The following is a 22,971-nucleotide window of genomic DNA, read 5'->3' on the forward strand; positions in this document are numbered from 1 at the left end:
TATGGAGACTTCCTGACATCACAATTCTGTCCCCCAGGATATAGGGCAGGACTCTCGCTGGGGAGGGTCTTAAGACCCACAATCAGGGCCGGGCACGGTGGCTCAAGCCTGTAATCCCAGCACTTTGGGAGGCCGAGACGGGCGGATCACAAGGTCAGGAGATCGAGACCATCCTGGCGAACACAGTGAAACCCCGTCTCTACTAAAAATACAAAAAATTAGCCAGGCGAGGTGGCGGGCGCCTGTAGTCCCAGCTACTCGGGAGGCTGAGGCAGGAGAATGGCGGGAACCTGGGAGGCGGAGCTTGCAGTGAGCTGAGATCTGGCCACTGCACTCCAGCCTGGGCGACAGAGCAAGACTCCGCCTCAAAAAAAAAAAAAAAAAAAAAAAAGACCCACAATCAGAAAGTCCAGGAAAGATTAGAGTCCTGGCTTGGGCCAGGTGAAAGGAGGGCAGGAGAAGGTCAGAGACCTTCCCCTGAGGCCTCACACACCCAACATCATAACAAAAGACTAACGAGATGAAAACTTATGTATATATCGTAACACCACAGATGCTAAGCTCTTTATACCTTATCTCTGAATACTGTTATCCTCATATTAGTGATGAGGTTTACAAAGGTAGATAATTGTGCCAAAACGATACAATCTGCATTTGACAGAGCCTAATTTAGCCTCTATCAATTGCTGAAGCCTACTTTCTGAAGCCTATTTTATGACTACGTAAGAGCGTGCACTTCCTGAGATAACCAAAGAAATAACAAACACCTGTATAGCACTTACTATGTTATAGGCTGAGCACTTTGTATATATTAACTCATTTAATCCTTACAACAGTTCATGGTTGTCCATATTATTGTTGTAATTTTACAAATGAGGAAATTGAGGCATAAAAACGTTTAGCTTGCACACTTAATCAGTATGTTATGCTCAATCTCTGAAATGAAATTTAACTGTAAGATACAACTCTTCTTTACGGAAAGAAAGGAACACTTGTGCACTGTTGGTGGGAGTGTAAATTAGTTCAGCCATTGTGGAAGACAGTGTGGGAATTCCTCAAAGACCTAAAGACGAATGCCATTCAACCCAGCAATCCCATTACTGGGTATATACCCAAAGGAATAGAAATTGTTCTATTATAGGGACACATGCATGCGTTATGTTCATTGCAGCACTATTCACAATAGCAAAGTCATGGAATCAACCCAAATGCCCATCGAAGATAATCTGGATAAAGAAAATGTGGTACATATACACTATGGAATACTATGCAGCCATCAAAAAGAATGAGATCATGTCCTTTGTAGGGACGTGGATGGAGCTGGAGGCCATTATCCTTAGCAGACTAATGCAGGAACAGAAAATCAAATAACACATGTTCTCATTTATAATTGGGAGCTAAATGATAAGAACAAATGGATACATAAGAGGGGAACAGCACACACTGGGGCCTATAAGAGGGTGGGAGGAGGGACAGGATCAGGAAAAATAACTAATGGGTACTAGGCTTAATACCTGGGTGATGAAATAATCTGTACAACAAACCCCCATGACACAAGTTTACCTATGTAACAAACCTGCACATGTACCCCTGAACTAAAAAAAAAAAGATATAATGTAACCATTACAGAAGTAAAATGATCAAATATAATGTGTCACTGAGAGGATATAGGCACAATTTTGTTTGTATCAAAGTTAATATTTTTGAAGTGCACTTTGCTCACAGACATCACCAAAATACATCATAACCTTTCATGAGATCTATTGCAAGAAATAATTGCAAAGGTAAAAATGTTGAAAGGTGTTAATATGCTGTTTGTAATAATGAGAAAAGATAAATAGCTGGTAGACCCACAATCGGAATAGTGAAGAAAATGAACATCAGCCAAGTTCTTGGACTTTGCTGGCCTTGTTTTAGTCATTATACTTGATTGTTTCAAATTTATTCCCTGCAATAACTATGACGTAGGTGGTGATGTCATTTTTATAGAAGAGCAAACTGAGGGTCAGTCTAATATAATTGACCCAGATTTTCTAGAAATATTGGGCCCTTAACCATAGCATCATGAGCATGGTGCAATATTATATGTCATTAACAATGATACGTATGGAGATATAGAAATCTATGCATATTTTAATTAATAAAACCTTCAATATGTTTGTACCACTGTAATCTAGAAATTGTTAAAAGAAGTTGTAGGAATTTTATCTGATAGAATTATTTGGTTTACTGATAGCTTTCTTTTTCTTTTTTTTTTTTTTTTTTTTTTGAGAGATGAGGTCTCTGTCACTCAGGCTGTAATGCATGGTGCAATCATAGCTCACCACAACCTTGAACTCCTGGGCTCAAGCAGTCCTCTTGCCTTAGGCTTCCAAGTAACTGGGACTACAGGCGTGCACTACGATGCCCAGCTAATTTTTTATTTTTTTGTAGAGATGAGCTCTTGCCGTGTTACCCAAGCTGGTCTCATACTCCTGGGCTGAAGCTATATTCCCACCTTGGCCCCTCAAAGCAGTGGAGTTACAGGCACGAGCCATCCCCAGCCAACTGTCTTCTATTTGCATATAAAATAATTTGCATATAAAAATTTTGCATATAAAAATAATTTTGCATATAAAATATATATATTTAAAATGTGTACATTAGGACTAGGACATTTGTCCTGTTCTACTTGGTACTTGACTCTTAAAGCAGATTTATGTGTTTTTAAATTGTGAACTTACACTTGAGGTCTAGAGAAATGTAGGGAATTGTTGCTGTTCTCAGTTAATAGGAAGGTTTGATTTGGTAGGAAGCCAGTATAATGGAGTAGTTACTTCAACTCTATAGTCAGACAACTAAGGTTTGAATCTTAGCTTCACTACTAGCTGTGTGATATTTGGAAGGTCTTTTTTGTTTGTTTTACTATTTTCACTACAATTATTTTTTAATGAGAGAATTGATGTAAAGGTTTAGCAAGTCTGGCATAAAGTCTTAAACTAGCTACTATTGTTATCAGTAGACATTATTACTGATTATAAAACTTTTAAGAGTTGGTTTTACTTGAGACCAGAATTGAGGTCTGTTAGACTACTTTAGTTGTCTGTCTATTCCTGCCTAATTAACTGCCAGACACTTAGTGACTTAGCTCAACCACCATTTTATTTACCAGCTCACAGTTCTTTGGGTTGGTAATTTGGGCTCAGCTCAGCTGGATATTTGGCTGGGCTGGACTAGGTTCTGCTGTTCTTCGTTGGCGTCTCTCCAGGGGCCTGTTTATAGTTGAAGAGTATCTAGCTGAGCCTCAGGCTCCTAATTCACACAACATCATTTCTGCTACATTTTATTGGTTAAGTCACAAGGTTAGCCCAGATTCAAAGGGTGTGCAGTAGAGTTCACCTTTTGATGGGAGTTTCTGCAAAAGACTTTCTCATCATTTTAAAATTTGCCATATAAACAAAATAATGGAAAACCCTATTTCATACTGATTAAGATCAATAGTTTGAAGTTTGACTTTTGTTAGGGAATAAAAAGGTTACATTTGATTGCCAGGACACTGTTAAAAGACTCAATAATACAACATTTATAAAAAGAAATCAACTTTGATATAATTGATAACTAAAATTTTAAAAATACTCTTTTAGAAGTTAAATTGGTCTTTTTAGAGAATCTGAAATACTCAATAAATTAAAATGAAGACAGAATTAAAATGAGGACATAATTTTGATTTATCCCTAAAAGATAAGGTCACTTGTGAAAAAGTAACCAAATACAGTTTTTCTAATCCTCAAGGACAATTTTTTAAAGTTTGCAAACTTAATACCATATAGTAGTCCATTTAAAAAAACTGTAATAGTATTCAACCTTTTAATCTTGTCAAATTATATACTAAGAATAATTTGTGTCAAATACAGTAGGTGGCACTGTGATAAAACTTTTGTTCCTGTAAAGAGTTGCGTTCAGGCTTCATCTGTGTATACTCTTCTACCTGTGGTGTTGCTAAAAAAAAAAAAAAGGATATTTCTAAATAAGGCAAGTCTGAACAGAATGTAGCAACTTTGTTTAACTTAATACTCATTTATTTACAATTTTTTTTAAACCACAAAATTAAGTACAGTACTGTTAGTGTTCCTTGAACTAAATTCTACCAACGGTAAAAATGGAGTTCAGTATAATTGATCCAGAGGCACAGATCTTAATTTCTCAAAATAGTTTCATATGTATTCTCACTTCACATAAGTTACTCTAAACTTCTCATTCTTTATAACCAGGGTTTTAAATTATTTATTATGTAAGCTGAAACAGCAAAAAAGAAATGCAACATGAAGCTACAAAAGAGTACATTTTAATACGGTGATTCTGTTGTACTTTCAGTATTTCATGGTGCTCTTGAGTCTTCTCCTTTAAACAGAAATCTCAGTGTAAAAATTATTACTTGGATAGCATTAACAGTTTTTTATTCCTCTGAATAGCATTTTGTAAGGTGAGTTTTAGAAAACTTGATTATTGTACATTAAAAGCACAAGGTAAGACTGTTGTAAGCATAGGGACTTGGGTTGTGTAGTGTACTGAAGTGTAATGATGCAACTATCTTACTACTGCATTTGCATTGATTCTGGTTAAATTAGTGCTTCCTAGTCCTGGCATTGCAGGTTTCTCAGTCATCTGTGGGACATCCTTAAGAAGGTTTCAGGGATTCTGATTCAGGATTCGTCACAGCGCTGGCCTGGGTAAAATCTTGCTGCCATTTTTAATGGCAGATGTGTCATGAAACGTGACACACCAGAGCATATTTCATCTTCTTGAAATTATCTTTGGTCTTTTGTTTCAGCTTTACTAGGAGACAGAAATCCTTATTTAAAATTCATTTAGCGTGTTTGTATAAATTACATTTTGAAGTAGGTAAACATTTAGGAAGCAGCAACAAAAAACATAGTCTTAGAAAGCTTTTATAGAAATAGAAATACTAAGTTTTTGGAAACATGTAGTAGTTATCCAATATGGAAAATAAACATTTGTGATACTAATAAGCATTGTTTTTCTTCCTTAGTATTAAAAAATGCGGCTTTTTTGTTATTTTGGTGTTAAAACATGAAAATTCTAAATGAAATTTACCCTGTCAAAATGTCTCCTCTCTCCTTCCCCCTTCGAGTTCTGACAAATTAGTTAGAATCTAAATTTAGACTGTGATCTCTTATTTAATTTTTGTTTCTCTTTTAAGTTAAAGTAACGCCATTGCTTTTTTACCTTCTGTTTCTGATTGCCACCTAGACTAGCAAAACTGCAGTTGATTGTACATAACTGTCTTCCAGCTGATTACCTGGCTCAGGCATTTGATTCTCTTTGTTTGGACTTGAAGACAGAAGAAGGAAAAACCTTGTTTTTGGAGTATCAAGCTGTTCCAGTAATATTAAGTCATCTAAGAATATCCAGTAAAGGACTCCTGTCTAATGTTATTGACAGTTTGCTCCAGATGACGGTGGAATCTAGTAAGTTTTTAAGTTCTATATGTGTAAAGAAAGCAGGATGATTTTTCTGTCTTCATCTTGTCTGAAGGTATAACTCCACAAAGCAGATACTATTGCTTTTTTTTTTTTTTTTTTTTTTTTTTTTTTTGAGACAGAGTCTTGCTTTGTCACCAAGTTGGAGTGCAGTGGCACAATCTCAGCTCACTGCAACCTCCAACTCCCTGGTTCAAGCAGTTCTCCTGCCTCAGCCTCCTGAGTAGCTGGAATTACAGGCACACGCCACCACGCCCAGCTAATTTTTGTATTTTTAGTAGAAATGGGGTTTCACCATGTTGGCCAGGATGGTCTCTATTTTCTGACCTCGGGATCCGCCAGCCTCGGCCTCCCGAAGTGCTAGGATTACAGACATGAGCCACCACGCCCAGACTATTGCATTTTTAAATGCTTAAGAATATTTTTGGTGCTATTTAATTGAGTCATTAATAATATCACTAAAAAATTAGGTAACTTCTCCAGGGACTCCCCAGCTAAACACAAGTAGAACTGAGACTTAAAGCCAGATCTCTGACTCTAGACATAAGGCTTATTCTACCGAAGCACTGTAACTAGATTTTCCAGGTTTATTTTCTTCTTCTGTCCCAAAATGTCCTATATTGTCTGATATGTTTTATCAACGTTTTTAGCTATTTGTAACTGTTAAAATATTGGACTTATAGTTGATGACTGGCTACCTAGATTAGTAATTCTGGAGTTTTGTATTTCGGTTTACTAATGTAAGGAGTAGAATGAAAAGTGAAAAGTTAGTGAACTGAGGGATCTAGTATTACTTCAGTGCCTAGATTCCCAACTTGTTTCACAGGGATTTTTCTTTTAATGAGAAAAACAAAAATCATACCAGATGCAAATGTCTGTTCATTAGAAACAAATCTTTCTGAATATGACAGAGATGACATCTTTCTCATTGTCGAAGGAAAACGAAATATAATTTTATGAAATAGTTGACCTGCTTGGGTGAAATGACAATTGTGGTACTGCAAATGCAAATTTGAAAAAATTCTATTGGATGAGATAGTCAACAGTCATTCACATTTGTTTACCATTGTTCAGGTTACTCTCAAAATTCAGCCGGGTGCAGTGGCTCATGCCTGTAATCCCAGCACTTTGGGAGGCCGAGGTGGGCAGATCACTGGAGGTCAGGAGTTCAAGGCCAACCTGGCCAACACGGTGAAATCCTGTCTCTACTAAAAATATAAAAATTAGCCAGGCATGGTGGTGTGCGCCTGTCCAGCTACTCAGGACACTGAGGCAGAAGAATCGCTTGAACCCAGCAGGTGGTGGTTGCAGTGAGCCAAGATTGTGCCACAGTACGCCAGCCTGGGTGACAGAGCAAGTCTCTGTCTCAAAAAAAAAAAAAACAAACAAACAGCAACGCTGTGCCCTTCTTGTTCAAATCAATAAGCAGTATCTGATGGTGATCACTACTAAAGCCATATTTTTTTTCAGTGATGCGAAAAATTTGGAAGTTTGGAAATGGGTGAATCTTTGATGATGTCTGTCTGCAGAGCATATACTTGCTTGAATTTTAATGTAAATTCAGTGCCTGTTGGTCAGCTAGTACAATTTATTAGAGGGATGAAAGATTGATCAAAGTGTAGCAAATACTTCTTTAGCTGTTGGTTTTTCATTTTTGTAGGTTTGAGATTGGAAACCCCTTTTACCATGTATTTAATTTTCTCATGCTATTTTTTTCTTTTTTTTAAATTTTAGATTTAGGGAGTACATGTGCAGGTGTGTTACATGGCTTTATTGTGTGATGCTGAGGTTTGGGTTTCAGTTGAACTCGTCACTTAGGGTAATGGCATCCAGCTGCATCCATGTTGCTGCAAAGAACATTATTTCATTCTTTTTTCATGGTTGCATGGTATTCCGTGGTGTATATGTACCACATTTTCTTTATCTGATCCACCATTGATGGGCACTTAGGTTGATTGCACATCTTTGCTATTTTGAATACAGCTGCTGTAATAAGCATGTGAGCGCAGGTATCTTTTTGGTAGAACAATTTCATTTCCTTTGGGTATATACCCAGTAGTAGGATTGCTGAATCGAATGGTAGTTCTATTTGACTTTTTAACAATAGCCGTTCTGACTAGTGTGAGATGGCATCTCATTGTGGTTTTGGTTTGCATTTCTCTGATGATTAGTGATGTTGAGCATTTTTTAATATATTTATTGGCCACTTGTATGTCTTCTTTTAAGAAGTATCTGTTCATGTCCTTTGCCCACTTTTTAAGGGGGTTGCTTTTTCTTGTTGATTTGTTTGAGCTCCTTGTAGATTCTGGATATGAGTCCTTTGCTGGATGCAGAGTCTGCAAATATTTTCTCCCATTCTGTAGGTTGTCTGTTTACTCTGTTGATAGTTTCTTTTGCTGCACAGAAGCTCTTTATTTTAATTAAGTCCCAATTGTCAATTTTTATTTTTATTGCATTTGCTTTTGAGGACTTTGTCTTACATGTTTTGCCTAGGCCAATGTCCAGAAGGGTATTTCCTAGATTTTCTTCTAGGATTTTAATAATTTGACATCTTTCATTTAAGTCTTTGTTCCATCTTGGGTTAATTTTTGTGTATTGTGATATTCTTTGTTGAAAATCAGTTGGTTTAGGTATGTGACTTTGTTTCTGGTTTCTCTGTTCTGTTCCATTGGTCTATGTGTCTCTTTATGTACCAGTACCATGGTGTTCGGTTACTATAGCCTTGTAGTATAGTTTGAAGTCAGATAACAGGATGCTTCCAGCTTTGTTCTTTTTGCTTAAGATTGTTTTGGCTATTTGGGCTCTTTCTTGGTTCCATATGAATTTTCAATTTTTTTTTTCTAATTCTGTGAAGAATTATGTTGGTAATTTGATAGGAATTGTGTTGAATCCATAGATTGCTTTAGGCAATATAACCATTTAAATGATCTTAATTCTTCCAATCCATGAGCATGGAATGTTTTTCCATCTGTTTATGTCATCTGTGATTTCCTTTAGTAGTGTTTTATAGTTCTCCTTGTAGAGATATTTCACCTTCCTGGTTAGATGTATTCCTAAGCATCTTGTGTGTGTGTGGCTGTTGTAAATAGGATTGCGCTTTTGATTTGGTTTTCAGCTTGAATGTTATTGGTGTATAGAAATGCTTCTGATTTTTTTTTCTTAAATATGTTGTTTTGATGTAAGCTACTGATTTTGTACATTGAATTTGTACCTTCAAACTTCACTGAAGTCATGTTTCAGGTCTGGGAGTCTTTTGGCAGGATCTTTAGGGTTTTCTAGATATAGAATCCTGTCGTCAGTGAACAGAGATAACTTGTCTTCCTCTTTGGATGCCTTTTCTTTCTTTCTCTTGGCTGATTGCTCTTGCTAGGACTTTAGTATTTTGTTGTAGGAGTCGTGAAAGTGGGCATACCTGTTTTGCTCTAAATTTTAGGGGAAACCCTTTTAACTTTTCCCCATTAAATATGATACTGACTGTAGTTTAGTCATAGATGACTCTTATTGTTTCGATGCCTAGTTTGTTGAGGGTTTTCTTTGTATCCTAAAGGGATCTTGGATTTTATCTAATGGTTTTTCTGCATCTATTGATAAGATCATACGGTTTTTGTTTTTAATTCTCTTTTTATATTTACTGATTTATGTATATTGAATCATCCTTGCATCTGAGGAATAAAGTCCACTTGATCGTGGTGGATTACGTTTTTGATGTGCTACTAGGTTCCGTTTGCCAGTATTTTGTTGAGGATTTTTGCTTCTGTGTTGATCAGGGATATTGGCCTATAGTTTTCTACTTTTCTTGTGTCTTTGCCAGATTTTGGCATCAGGATGATACTGGGTTTTGGAATGAGTTAGGGAGGAGTCCCTCCTTCTCCATATATTGCAAATAGTTTCAGTAGAATTGGTATCGGCTCTTACTTAGTTCATCTGATAGAATTTGGCTGTGAATCCATCTGGTCCAGGACCTTTTTTTTTTTTTTTTTTTTTTTTTTGGTTGGTAAGGTAAGGGTTTTATTACTGATTCAATTTTTTGGAGCTCGATACTGGTCTGTTCAGGGTTTCAATTTCCTCCTGATTCTATCTTGGGAGGTTGTATATTTCTGGGTAATTATCCATTTCCTCTAGATTTTCTAGTTTATGTGCATAGAGATGTTCATAGCAGTCTCCGAGGATTTTTTTTAAAATTTATTTCTGTGGGATTAGTTGTAATGTCACCTTTGTCATTTCTGGTTGTGCTTATTTGGATCGTCTCTCTTTTTTTCTTTGTTAATCTAGCTAGTAGTTTATTGATCTTGTTTATCCTTTCAAAAAACCACTTTTTCATTTCGTCGATCCTTGTATAGTTCTTTTAGTCTCAACTTCATTTACTTCTGCTCTGTTTTTATTATTTCTTCAGCTAGCTTTGGATTTAATTTGTTCTTGTTTTTCTAGTTCTTGTAGGTGTGACATTAGGTTGTTAATTTGAGATTTTTCTTTTTTATGTAGACATTCAGCACTATAAACTTTCTTCCTTTTTTTTTTTTTTTTTGAGACGGAGTCTTGCTCTGTCAGCCAGGCTGGAGTGCAGTGGCACGATCTCGGCTCACTGCATCCTCCCCCTCCTGGGTTCAAGCTATTCTTCTGCCTCAGCCTCCTGAGTAGCTGGGACTACAGGCGCACACTGCCACACCCAGCTAATTTTCATATTTTTAGTAGAGTTGGGGTTTCACCATATTGGCCAGGCTGGTCTCAAACTCCTGACCTCCAGTGATCTGCCCACCTCAGCCTCCCAAAGTGCTGGGATTACAGGCGTGAGCCACCGCGCCTGGCCTCAACTTTCTTCTTCACACTGTTTTTACTGCATCCTAGAGGTTTTAGTATGTTATATCTTGATTTTCATGGTTTCAAAGAATTTTTTTATTTCTGCCTTAATTTTGTTGTTTACCCAAAAGTCATCCGGGAGTAAGTTCTTGAGTTTTCATGTGTTTGCATGTTTTTGAGAGTTCCTCTTTGTATTGATTTCTATTTTTATTCCACTATGGCCCAAGAGGATTCTTGGAATGATTTCAGTTTTTTGTTTGTTTGTTTGTTTGTTTGATTTGTTGAGACTTTACTGAGCATGTGGTCAATTGTAGGGTATGTTTCACATGCAGATGAGAAGAATGTATGTTCTGTGGTTGTGGGAATGACCCATGCCATTTAATAAAAGGAAAAAGTTGCTGCAAAAGAAATCTCGATGGAATTTATTTGCAAATGGGTTATCTTACCTTACTAAATGGGCATTGCTGACCAGCCTTGTGAGTTGCGATGTTTCAAAGCATTGTGTTTACAGTGCTCTAGGGAGTGCAGAGCTTCCTCAGGACTCTTCACAGGCTGGAAGGTAGTGTCAGTGGGCCTAACTCCAAGTGCCTGTGACTGGTTCCCATTGCATATAATGGGGGATTTTGGATTTTCAGATTAGGGATGCTCAACCTGTATAATGTGGTGATTACAGTTAATAACAGGTATATTACATACTTGAAAATTGCTAACAGAGTACATTTTAAATGTTACTACCACAACAAAGCAAATATGTGAGGTAATGGATATGTTATTTAGCCTGATTTAGCCATTCCGCAATGTCTACATATTACATGATATTGAAATATATTGTACATGGTAAAGATATATAATTTTCATTTAATTAAAAAACCAACAACTATCCCAGAAAAATATATCTTTGCTATCAAAAGATACATAACTATTTTGTGTCTTTTTTCTACAGACGGTTTTCTTGATGTTGGCCACCTTTTCTTTTTTTTACATGGCTAGATACTAGTGCATATACAGTTGCATATTTGCAAGTAGGCTATGTTTATCTGTTTAAAATGCAAGAAAATCCTAGGAAATATTACAAGGACATACTTGAGTTGTTCTGTTTAAATTCTTTGTGTCAATTTGGGTAAAAAATAATAAAGATAACAAAGAATCATCAAAAACTTTGTACTATACTCCAGGCATTAAACTTGTTCTGCAAATCTAGAACTTACTTCTGAACATATCCATATTGTTTAGTTGCAATATTAGGTTGTTAATTTGAGATCTTTCTATCTGATGCAGGTACTATTTTTCATTGACAAGTTTTTATTGATATGAACAACATAACTTCTTCCCTTTTTGCTGTTTTAAATTTATTCAATCATTCTATTATGTTTTTTATTATTTAGGAGATTAAAGGAAGGATAATTTCAATGAAATTATAGATGCAATATTTCTAACAAAGCACCAACCTTATCCTACATACATATAGTCTGTTTCCTCAGTTACAAGCTTTCACATGGAAAAATTCCCTTTAGGAAATACAATGGGAAGATTTATTTTTAATAACTGAATAATATACAACTGTAGCAAAGGCTGTGCTGTAATTTAGATGTGTAGTGTTTTCAAGAAACATTAGAGAAGCCAGTGTAGCTGAAGCAGAGGTAGTGAGGGCAGAGAAGTAGAAGAATCAGGAAACAAGCTGGGTTGCTCATTGGGAAGAGCGTTGTTGGGCATCATCAAGACTTGGGGATTTTTAGGTAGTAAAACTCCTAGATCTTTTTCTTTCTATTCTGGTTTGTTGACTTTAATTAAGTGAGGAGCTTTTTAATATATTTCTACATAACCTTTGTTTTTAATTATTGCTTAATATTTCATTATGTTTATCATCATTTATTATTTATTAAGGCAATTGAGTTTTATGAAATTGGATAAGAAAATTGATTCATTGGCATTCTTTCCCAGCACAAAAGAGCTTTGAAGTTGTTCTTGGTCAGCCACTTCAGGGATACGTGGCACAGGGACCTAATGAACTAACAGTTCCTTCTGTAACTTCTGAAGTCTACTTAAGAGTCAATTAATGAGCGCTTGTAGCCATATATTTGCTACTGGCCTCTGAATGCTGCCAGATTTACAGCTCTATTAAAAGTTACATAATCACTTTAATGATGGTTTGCATCCTCTTGTTTGACACTGTTAACAAAATCTGTTTCTAAGATAAAAGGCCGGTCTTTCTCGTGTGTAACACTAGATAATAGATGATGCATTACACTAGTGTGTAACACTAGTGAGCCCTTTTTGGTCAACTTTTAAGTTTGTGTTATATAGCATATTTTGAAGAAACCCATTCTAATATTTTGTGGAAAAAAAACAAAACATTGCATATGATGGGGGATAAAATCTAACCCACTAATTAGTGTGGTAGAAAAAGCTAAGAAAAAGCGAATAATTAAATATCCGGATGATGAGCACACTATTTTTTTTTTTTTTAAAGATTAAAGTTCTCTAGCTATTTAACTTAGGGAATTATTTTTAACAAAATTGTGTTTATTGTTTAAAAGGTAACACATTCAAGGCCAGTTGTGGTGGCCTATGCCTGTAATCCCAGCACTTTGGGAGGCTTAGGAGGGAGGACTGCTTGATCCCGGGGGTTTGAGACCAGCCTGGGCAACATAGTAAGGCCCATCTCTACAAAAAAATTAAAAAATTGGCCAGACACGGTGGCTCATGCCTGTAATCCCAGCACTTTGGGAGACTAAGGCAGGCAGATCACAAGGTCAGGAGATTGAGACCAGCCTGGCTAACATGGTGAAGCCCCATCTCTACTAAAAATACAAAAAGTTAGCCAGGCGTGGTGGCACACACCTGTAGTCCCAGCTACTCGGGAGGCTGAGGCAGGAGAATCACTTGCACCCAGGAGGCGGAGGTTGCAGTGAGCTGAGAATGTGCTATTGCACTCCAGCCTGGGCAACAGAGTGAGACTCCGTCTCAAAAAAAAAAAAAAAAAAAAAACCAAATTGGCATAATGGTGTGCACTTGCAGTCCCACCTACTTGGGAGGCTTTGGTGGGAGAATCGCTTGAGCCCTGGAGTTCAAGGTTGTACTGAGCTATTAACATGCCACTGCACACCAGCCTGGGCAAGAGTGAGGCCCTGTTTTAAGAAAATAAATAAATAGTAACACATTCACATATCTTATAATTTCAGAAGTACAAAAGTGAGAAGTCTGCTTTCAGTTACTGTTTCCCTCCCTGGAGGGAACAACTGCAGACACACAAACACACACACACAAATACATACTCATTTTTACTTTTTCCTTTTTATCACAGGAATGCTACTAAGTTTTATATATATTATGTATATAATATATAATGTTTGTTATTGTCAGCTTTATATCTTAAAGATCTTATATAAATGCATAATTTCTTCATTAAAATTCATTCATTTAAGCAGACCACCATTGATGGATATTTTGGCTGTTTCTAGTCTTTGGCTAATATAAACAGTGCTTCTGTGAATAACTGTATACAAAACTTAAGTGTGTACATGTAGGAGCTTATTTGGTAGTAGTGATTTCGAATTCTCTGTCAGTTAATTGATGTATCTCCATTTCATTAGGATCAGTTTCTAGAGATTCATTTCTTTGTCTTTTGGGGAAAATATTTCCCTGTTTCTTCTTTTTCTTTGACATTCTCTGTTGATGTTTTTCTGCCATAGACAAAATAGTTACCTCTCTTAGTCTTCATGGACTGGACTCATTCTGGAGAAGACTCTCCCAAATCAGCCCTGACAGAAATTCTGGGATCTTTCATACCTTCCTGCCAGTCCTATCCACTTTCTTTGTTCTTAGTAGTCCCTAGGCATCTAGAATATTTCAGGTCCCTTCAGCTTCTGAGACCATGGAGACTAAAGCCATTTCCTCAGGCAGTCGCCATTTAAGGTGAGTGGTTGAACACATGGTACTCCCCTATCCATTCCCAGGTAGAAGCTAAAGAGCTGGGATTTTTGCCTGCTTACTCCATGATGAGCCAGAGGTAGAGGGTGGGGTGGCTATGGTGACCAATACCCCAAGTTGCTATGAGTGGCCAGAGTTTGTTGGGTTCTGTCAGTGCTCCAAGACAGGGTAGACATAGATCAGTTTTCTGGGTAGTTCCTAGAAAACTTTGGACATTAGACACATAGGGTACCTCTTTCTCTTCCTGGGGAGAAGCTAGGAGCTGGGGGATCTTGTTCCTGTCATATGGAGCTGTGCCAGAGGATTATGGTTTATAGAGGATTATAGGATGGTATCTGAATTGACTTACTGGCTTTGATGTGACTGGTTTCACACTTACTGGGATGCAGGAGCCTCTTAAAGTTTCTGGATTTCATAGAAAGGGAATTTGGCCATGGGGATTGTTGTGGAATCAGTTTGCTTGTTGGAAGAAGGAAGGTCCAGGAGTCCTCTTCTGCCATCTTGATGATGTCATCCCTTCTGCCTCCCTTTTATAAGGATTCTTGTGATTGTAGTTAGACCCAATAAAACGATCCAGGATCATCACCTCCATCTCAGGATCTCTAATTTAATCACATCTGCAAAGCCTTTATCTTATAAGCTAACATTCACAGGTTCCCATGACGGAGATATGGACATCTTTTGGGGGAACCATCATTCAGCCTACCACACTAGTCCTTCATTTTTCTCTTCTCATCAGTTTGAGAATTTTCTTGGTACCAGTTTGCATGTGTATCTGCTGCATTTAGGGTATTCCATGTACAGGTAGAAGCATTTGACTGCTTCATTATGTCTTACAGTGCAGTTATCCTCAAGTATTGACACATTGAAATGATTAAAATAGGCCAGGCGCGGGGCTCATGCCTGTAATCCCAGCACTTTGGGAGGCCGAGGCAGGTGGATCACGAGGTCAGGAGTTTGAGACCAGCCTGGCCAAGATGGTAAAATCCCGTCTCCACTAAAAATACAAAAATTAGCTGGACGCGGTGACGGGTGCCTGTAATCCCAGTTACTCGGGAGACTGAGGCAGGAGAATTGCTTGAACCTGGGAGGCAGAGGTTGTAGTGAGCCGAGATCGTGCCACTGCACTCCAGCCTGGGCGACAGAGTAAGACTGTCTGAAAAAAAAAAAAAAAAAGAAGAAGAAATGATTAAAATATTACCTTATTATAAATTCCCTTTTCCTCCCCTGTATTATAAATAGTGCATTATATTGATTAAAAAGATACATGTAAATAGATTATATTGTTATATTGTTTATGGTTATTTTTAGGATAATTAAAGGGGAATTATATTTATTATGAAAAGATTCTACTGAGTCACTGGGTTGAGAACTGTTCCACTAGCTCAGCTATGTTTTTATATATATGTATAATTTATATAAATAGATAGGAAACCTAGGGCTCTGAGAAATTAAGTGACTTATTTAATGTTACAGGGCTAGGGCCAGGGCAGTGATGAGAGGAATAACTAAGTCTTTTAGAAGAATAAGAGGTAGACCCAAGAGAGAAGCTCCCTGCTGGAAGCTAGGACTCCAGAACTGAGAGATTCCAGAGTGGGAATTACTGGTAGCACTAAGAAAAAAATAAAAGTCTTGAAATTCTCTCAGGAATGAGAAGTAGAAGGAACAACGTGCTTCAAAACTGGGAAAATGGCAGACTAGGAAGTTTACTTCGGGAGTTGTTAGTTATGAATATGGATTACCCTGCTCCAAGAGCACCTTTGTCCCTGGACTAGCACCACTCCCCAAGCCTTTGGCAAGTTCCTACTCATCTTTCAAGAAATAGCTCATCTTTAGTGCATTTCACACCATTCCTCCTTCCAAAAAGGAAAGAGGGTGGACTTGAAGAAAATACTGAAGAGGAAAATTCATTTGGGTGTTTTTCAAAGACTACCTAAGTCTATTCATACTATTGCTTTTTTTTTTTTTTTTTTTTTTTAATTTTTATTGACCCTTATCCAGTTGGAGGGATGGGCAACTGAAGGTTTTTGGTTGGTATTGAATGTTGCTGTGTTATGTTCCAGCTTTTGAGTCATCAGAACTGGAATGAAAGCCTTACTCACTAAACATCATACATTCTTTGTCCCGTGTAATAAATAGCATGTTACTGAGAACTGAGGTGAATTTTCTTTAAAAAATAATTTTATTCTGATTACTCTTGCCTTAGAATTCTGAAAAGATTAAAATAGCTGTTATCTGAGGAACTTGGATTCTGAGCATTTAAACTGGAAAAATGTTCTAGTCAGTTATCGACAGGCTGATGACTAACATATGTGGACATAATCGTTACCAAAGAGTGTGCTGACTTGTTGACAGCATGTACTTTTAAAAAATGTACAACCGCTGTAGGAAATGTTGGCAGATAAATAATTCTCTTGAGAGATGTCAGTATTGACTTTTAAATTAATAAAAATTACATTTATTTTCTTAAGTTACCCGCAATAGATTTTTGTCAGATATCATATTAGTGTAGTATTGGTGCAGGGAGTCTGTGGTGCCCCTTTTTCCTTATTACTGAAAGTAACTTGTAGCTGAGAGTGGTTGTGTCTTCAGGTAATCTTTCTCAAATTGAAGATGTAAATACTTTCCACCAAGTTTATTAACTATAAATTTATGTAAAATATTGTGACTCAACAAAAGCCCTGAAAAAATTGTTTCAAGAAATAACTTAGATCCTTGCAGCAGAGACAGTGGCTTGGCTCCCTCATCATGATTCTCACCTCTTTCTACCTCACCTGCCTCTCTTCTAGAGACTATAACACCTAAAAACTTTCTCCTCCAGCCTTTCATTGCTGGCAGGGTAGCTACATCTTTGACACACTTGAGGCCAGTAAGATGGAAACTAGAAGTCTGCTGAGAGTTTCTGGGAAACCTTTTGCTTTTCTTCTGAAGAAGAACAGATATAATTGGCACTCGTTCCCATACTGTCCTTCTTTTTTACTTTGTTGTATGGAACCTTTGACCATGACACATAAAAACAAATACTAAGGATATTTTCATGAGAAAACTTGAATAAGAAAAAAAAGCTAAGGATTTTGAGGCAGAAACAAAGAATCAGGGTTTCTGATGACGTTGTCTTGCACCTGAATTGGTTCCATGAAGTGCCTACCTTTTATGAAAGAAAAAAATGAAATTTTTTTCTATTTGATTAAGCTATAAGTTGGATTTTCTCTACATTCCCAGCTGAATTAACACAGATTTTATTTCATACTTAGAGTGGGTTTTATTTTACTTTATAAAAATTTTGTTTCCTTAAAGAAAAATTTTTTTCATAGTATTATACATGCTCAAGCAGAGCAAAATCCAAACATTAGCAAAATGGCTGACTAGGATGTTGCAGGTGCTTGTTTCCCCACAGAAACATCAAATAAATAGCTACAGACTGACTAAAATAACTTTGTAGGAACTATGGAAACCAGTCAGAGATCTGTAGCAAACCTGCAAATGCCCAATCAAGAAAAAACCACATGCAAAATGATAGGAAATTCTGTGATAATTTTACTCACCCTTACCCTACTCTGTCTCTGGCACAGTGCAGCACAGAGAGAAGTAAATGGCCCAGTTCTCCATTCCCTTCCTCAGGAGAGAAGGATTTGAGCAGAACTAGTATGAAGCATTCTTGCCTATCAGTGGGTTACCCAAGAGACTGATTGCAGACTCGCCTCGTTCAAAGCACATACAGGGAATGCGGCATGGTTTGAATCTCAGGCTGATGGCCAGGAAAGGCAGTGATGGGCACTATAGCACATGAAGACTACAGGGAGACCACAGACCTGTGGATGTGTGGGAGGAAGGTTATGCACAGAGGAATACCATACAACATCTAAGGCCTTGAGAAGAAGCTTGGGTGAGATTCTGGGAAATTAAGATGTTTACAGGCAGCCAGAGGAAACAAGAAAAAAAAAAAATACAGAAAGTACACACAGGTCCAGATAGGCTGCATGCCCAGAAAAGACCTGAGATGATCTTAAGCACACTCCCTGCACCCTTCCCAGGGCTCAGGGGCTTGATAAGTAGTGAAGGTCTTTCATGTCAGTCTTCAAAGGCTGGGGGGGTGGTTTTTTCAAATGTCAGATTTTCAGCAAAAAATCATAGAACATGCAAAGAAAGGATGAAACCTGGCCCATCCAAAGGAACAAAATAAATCTTCAGAAACTATCCTGTAAAGACACACAAATTAATTGGATTTGCTCAGAAAAGACTTTAAAACAACTATCTTAAATATGCTCAATGAGCTAATGAGAAATAATGAAATCAGGAAAATGATACATGAACAAAATTTCTATCAACAAAGAAATAGAAATTATTTAAAAGAACCAAATTCTGGAACAGGAAAATACAGTAGCTGAATTGAAAATTTTACTAGAAGGATTCAACAGCAGACTTGAACAGGCAAAAGAAAGAATCAGTGATCTTGAAGGCAAGTTATTTGAAATGATCAAGTCCGAGGAGCAAAATCAAAGAAAAAAGAAAAGTGAACAGAGTCTGAAGGACTCATGCAGTACCATCAGGCAGACCAATTGATGCACGGCTGTCCAGAAAGAAAAAAGAGAAAGGGTGGAGAGATAATTTATGGAAATAATAGTTGGAAACTTACCAAATTTGAGGAAAGACACAGCACTACAAATCAGAGAAACTCAAGGAATCCACGTTTGATAAACCCAGAGTCTGACATCAAGACACATTATCATGAAACTGTCAAAAGTGAAAAACAAAGAGTATCTGGAAAGCAGCAAAGGTAAATGTGGTATGTACATATGGTAGAATATTATTCAGTCTAAGAAAGAAATGAAATTCTGATACATGCTACAGAATGGATGAACCTGGAAGACATTATGCTAAATGAAACAAGCCATTCCTTTTACATGAGGTGCCTGGAGTAGAGAAATAAGTAGATTGGTGATTGTCAGGTGTTGGACAAGAGGGAAATGGAAAAATCGAAGTTATTGTTTAATGTGTGCAGTTTCAGAGGAAGATGGAAAAAGCTCTGGAGGTGGATGTTTGCACAGTAATGTGGATTTACTTAATACCACAGAACTGAACACTTAAGAATGGTTAAAATGATAAGTGTTATGCATATTTAACACCAATTTAAAGAATGAATATAAATAAGCTTTTAGAACTCAAAAAATTCAAATGAACCTCATTATTTGGAAATAGTCATCATTAATGTTAGGTGAACATTATTTTAGACACATTCCTCTGGTTGCGTTCACATGAAGAAATGGATGGATAGAAGGAAATACTTTTACAGAAATGGCATGCATTATACATGTTATTTAATGAAATAGTATTCAACAGGAAAAATAAAATGGATTTGAGTCATAAATTTTTTAAAATATAAATTCCTGGCCAGGCGTGGTGTCTCACGTCTGTAATCCCAGCACTTTGGGAGGCCGAGGTGGGTGGATCTCTTGAGGTCAGGAGTTCAAGCCCAGCTTGGCCCAACATGATGAAACCCCAACTCTACTAAAAAAATACAAAAATTAACTGGGCATGGTGGTGTGTGTCTGTAATCCCAGTTACTCGGAGGTGAGGCAGGAGAATCCCTTGAACCTGGAGGGAGGAGGCTTCAGTGAGCCGAGATCGTGCCACTGCACTCCAGCCTGGGCAACAAAGCAAGACTTCGTCTCCAAAAAAAATAAAAGTTCCTTCTGTTAAAAAAAAAAAAAAACAAGATAAAAAACGTCCCATTTTTTGTACATTGTTTATGTTGATAAAATATACATAACATAAAATTTACCATTTTATCCATGTTTTAATTGTATGCCCTGTTTCAATACTATGTTCTACACAGAATTGACTGACTTCCAGCCTGAAAGATGAGGACATGGGCAGTGTTGCACTTTTCATCTTCCCCACCTCAACTTTCCGATTTTTAAGCGATACTGCTATTTTTATACTCATAGTTTATATTTTTACCTTTTGTTTTGTGACTACAATTTCCACATTTGCTACATAACTAGCTTGATTTTATCTAGTTTCACAGTTAATTATATTCAGTGCTCAAGACTAATCCTTTTACTGTGGCTTCTCCATGTCTGTGTTCTTAATTTTGAATGATCTTTTAATTCCCCCTCTCACACATACTTTGCCCTACTTCCCTCCACCGATTTAAAGAGGTACTTCATGTTTGAGAATGCCTGAGGCTTTTATACTTAACCAGATCTTGGCTGAGTGGTTTTTAATCTCTTTTGCTTTTGTTCAGAACTTGGTAAATAAACATTGCTCTGTTGTCTTCAGGCATTCATTGTTGCCTGGGAGAATTCAGAGAAGAGTGTGATCATTTCCTCTTCCTCCCTCCTCCTCTTCCTCCCCCCACCATAGCATTCTGCCATTGGCCCCCAAAATTTATGTCCTTCTCATATGCAGAATACGTTCATTCCGTAACTAAGAAGTCTAAAGTCCAGAGTTTAACCTAATATCATTTAAATCAGATGTGGATGAGGCCAGTTGTTCTCAAGCTGTGAGCCTGTGAAATGAAACAGTTTATGTGCATTCAAAACACAGTGGTGGGACAGCCATAGCACAGACATTTCCATTCCAAAAGGGAAAAATAGGAAGAAAGAAATGATAGATAAATCCCAAGCAAGTCTAAAACCAACAAGGTAAACAGCATTAACTCTTAAGGCTCAAGAATAATCTTTGATTCCATGTCCTGCCTCTGGACACATTGGGGTAGGACTTAGGTTGCTATAAAGGAATACCTGAGACTGGGTAATTTATAAAGAAAAGAGGTTTTATTTTGTCTCATGGTACTGCAGGCTGTACAGGAAGCATGGTGCTGCCATCTGCTTCTGGTGAGGGTCTCTGGAAACTCAAAATCATGGTAGAAGTCAGCAAGAAGCCAACAAGTTACATGGAAGAATAGGAGCAGGAGAGAGGAAGGAGGTGCCACATTCTCTTTAACAAGCGGATTGCATGTGAACTCACTCATCACCAAGGGCATGATGCTGAGCTATTCATTGAGGAATCCACCCTAGTGATCCAAACACCTCCCACCAGGCCCCATCTCCAACACTGGGGATTACATTTCAATGTGAGATTTGGAGGGCACAAATATCCAGACCATATCCAGCCTCAAGTTCTGGGCGACTCTGCCCCTGTTTTTTTGCATGGCACAGACCATGCTGCAGCTCTCACAGATTGGAATCTTGTGTCTCTCCTAGGCTGGAGTTGCACACTGGTAGGTCCTACCCTTCCAGGGTTTCAGAGACAGCCCCCATCCCATGGCATGTCTGAGCATTGCCCTAGAGGAGGCTCTCTGTGTTGGCTCTGCCCTCAGACCTCTACTTCGTATCACTCTATTGGGGGCTTTCCGCAGTGGCCCTGCCCCATGACAGCTCTCAGCCTGGACACTCATGCTTTTCTGGCATCCTTTGAATATAGGTGGAGGCAGCCACACCATCACAGCTCATGCACTTGCACACCCGTGGAGATGGCACCGTGTAAACACCATGCCAAGGTTTATCACCTGTGCCTTCTAGAAGGGTGATCTGAGCTGCACCTAAGCCTACTTGAACAACAGCGGAGGTTACCAAGGAGCACTACACCAGAATTTAGGGAGAAGAGCCTTGAAATTGTTCTGCCACAGGCCCCAGAGTTCTGGGCCTGTGATGGGTTGGGCAACTCTGGGCATCTCTGAAATACCTTACTAGTCCTTCTCCCATTGTCTCGATGAATAGCACCTGGCTTCTCCATTCACACGAATCTCCTTAACAGATGCTTGCACCGCACCTTTGGTTTCTTTCCTCAACATGCTGTATCATTCTTTACAACATGGCTAGGATGAGAATTTTCCAAATCTTTAAATTCTGCTTCCCTTGTGATTATAGATTTCATCTTTTATTTGTTTCTATCTTCTCACATTTTACCGTAAGTCAAGCCACAAAGCACCCTCAAGACTTTGCTTGGATATTTTTTCCACTAAATATCCTGTTTCATCACTGTCAGATTTCTTCCACAGAGCGCTAGGACACAAGCACAATCCCACCAGGTTCTTTGCCACTTTATTACAAGATCACCTTTTCTTCTGTTTCCAGTAACATGTTTCTCGTTTTTTTCTGAGACCTCATTAGAGTGGCCTTTACCATCCAACATTTTGATTGTGACCACTAAGGTAATCTCTAAGAAGATCAAAGCTTTCTCAACAGTTCTCCTTTTCTTTTGAGCCCTCACCACTCTTAATGCTCCTTCCACAGCAGTGTAGGCTTTTTCTAGCATGCACATCCATACTCTTCCAGGCTCTACCCATTACCCAGTTCCAAAGTTACTTCCACATTTTTAGGGATTTGTTACGGCAGCTTCCTGCTACTGGTACCAACTTCTGTCTTAGTATGTTCAGGCTCCTATGACAAAATTCTCAGACTGGATAATTTATAAACAAATTTACCGTTCACATTTCTAGAGGCTGGGAAGTCTAAAACCAAGGCACCAGCAGATTCAGTCTGATAAGGGCCTGTTTCTCATAGATGGTACCTTCTAGCTATAGCATCACAGAAGGGGCAGACAGGCTTCCTCAAACCTCTCATAATGGTACTAATCTTATTCATGAGGGTGGAGCCTTCATGACCTAACTGCCTCCTAAAGTCCCCTCCTCCGAAAACCATCACCTTGGGAGTTTTAACATAGGAAGTTTGAGGGGGACATTCAGATTAGAACCAGCACTAAACTCATTCATGAGGTTTCTACTCTTACGCTATAATTACCTGCTGTAGGCCCCCTC

General features: G+C 37.9%; 1 protein-coding gene across 7 annotated transcripts in view; it reads left to right on the forward strand.

Annotated features, from left to right (window-relative positions):
- The window catches only part of CCDC138 (coiled-coil domain containing 138), a 92,002-nt gene that overhangs the window by 64,288 nt on the left and 4,743 nt on the right, over positions 1 to 22,971 (forward strand). For all 7 annotated transcript variants that reach the window (XM_030921804.1, XM_010368788.2, XM_030921803.1 and 4 more), the window contains one exon: positions 5,292 to 5,468. In XM_030921804.1, coding sequence (XP_030777664.1) covers positions 5,292 to 5,468 — 177 coding nt within the window. The remainder of the gene's footprint in view (positions 1 to 5,291; positions 5,469 to 22,971) is intronic.

This window comes from Rhinopithecus roxellana, chromosome 17 (assembly GCF_007565055.1).
Source record: "Rhinopithecus roxellana isolate Shanxi Qingling chromosome 17, ASM756505v1, whole genome shotgun sequence".
In the NCBI taxonomy this organism is placed as follows: domain Eukaryota; kingdom Metazoa; phylum Chordata; class Mammalia; order Primates; family Cercopithecidae; genus Rhinopithecus; species Rhinopithecus roxellana.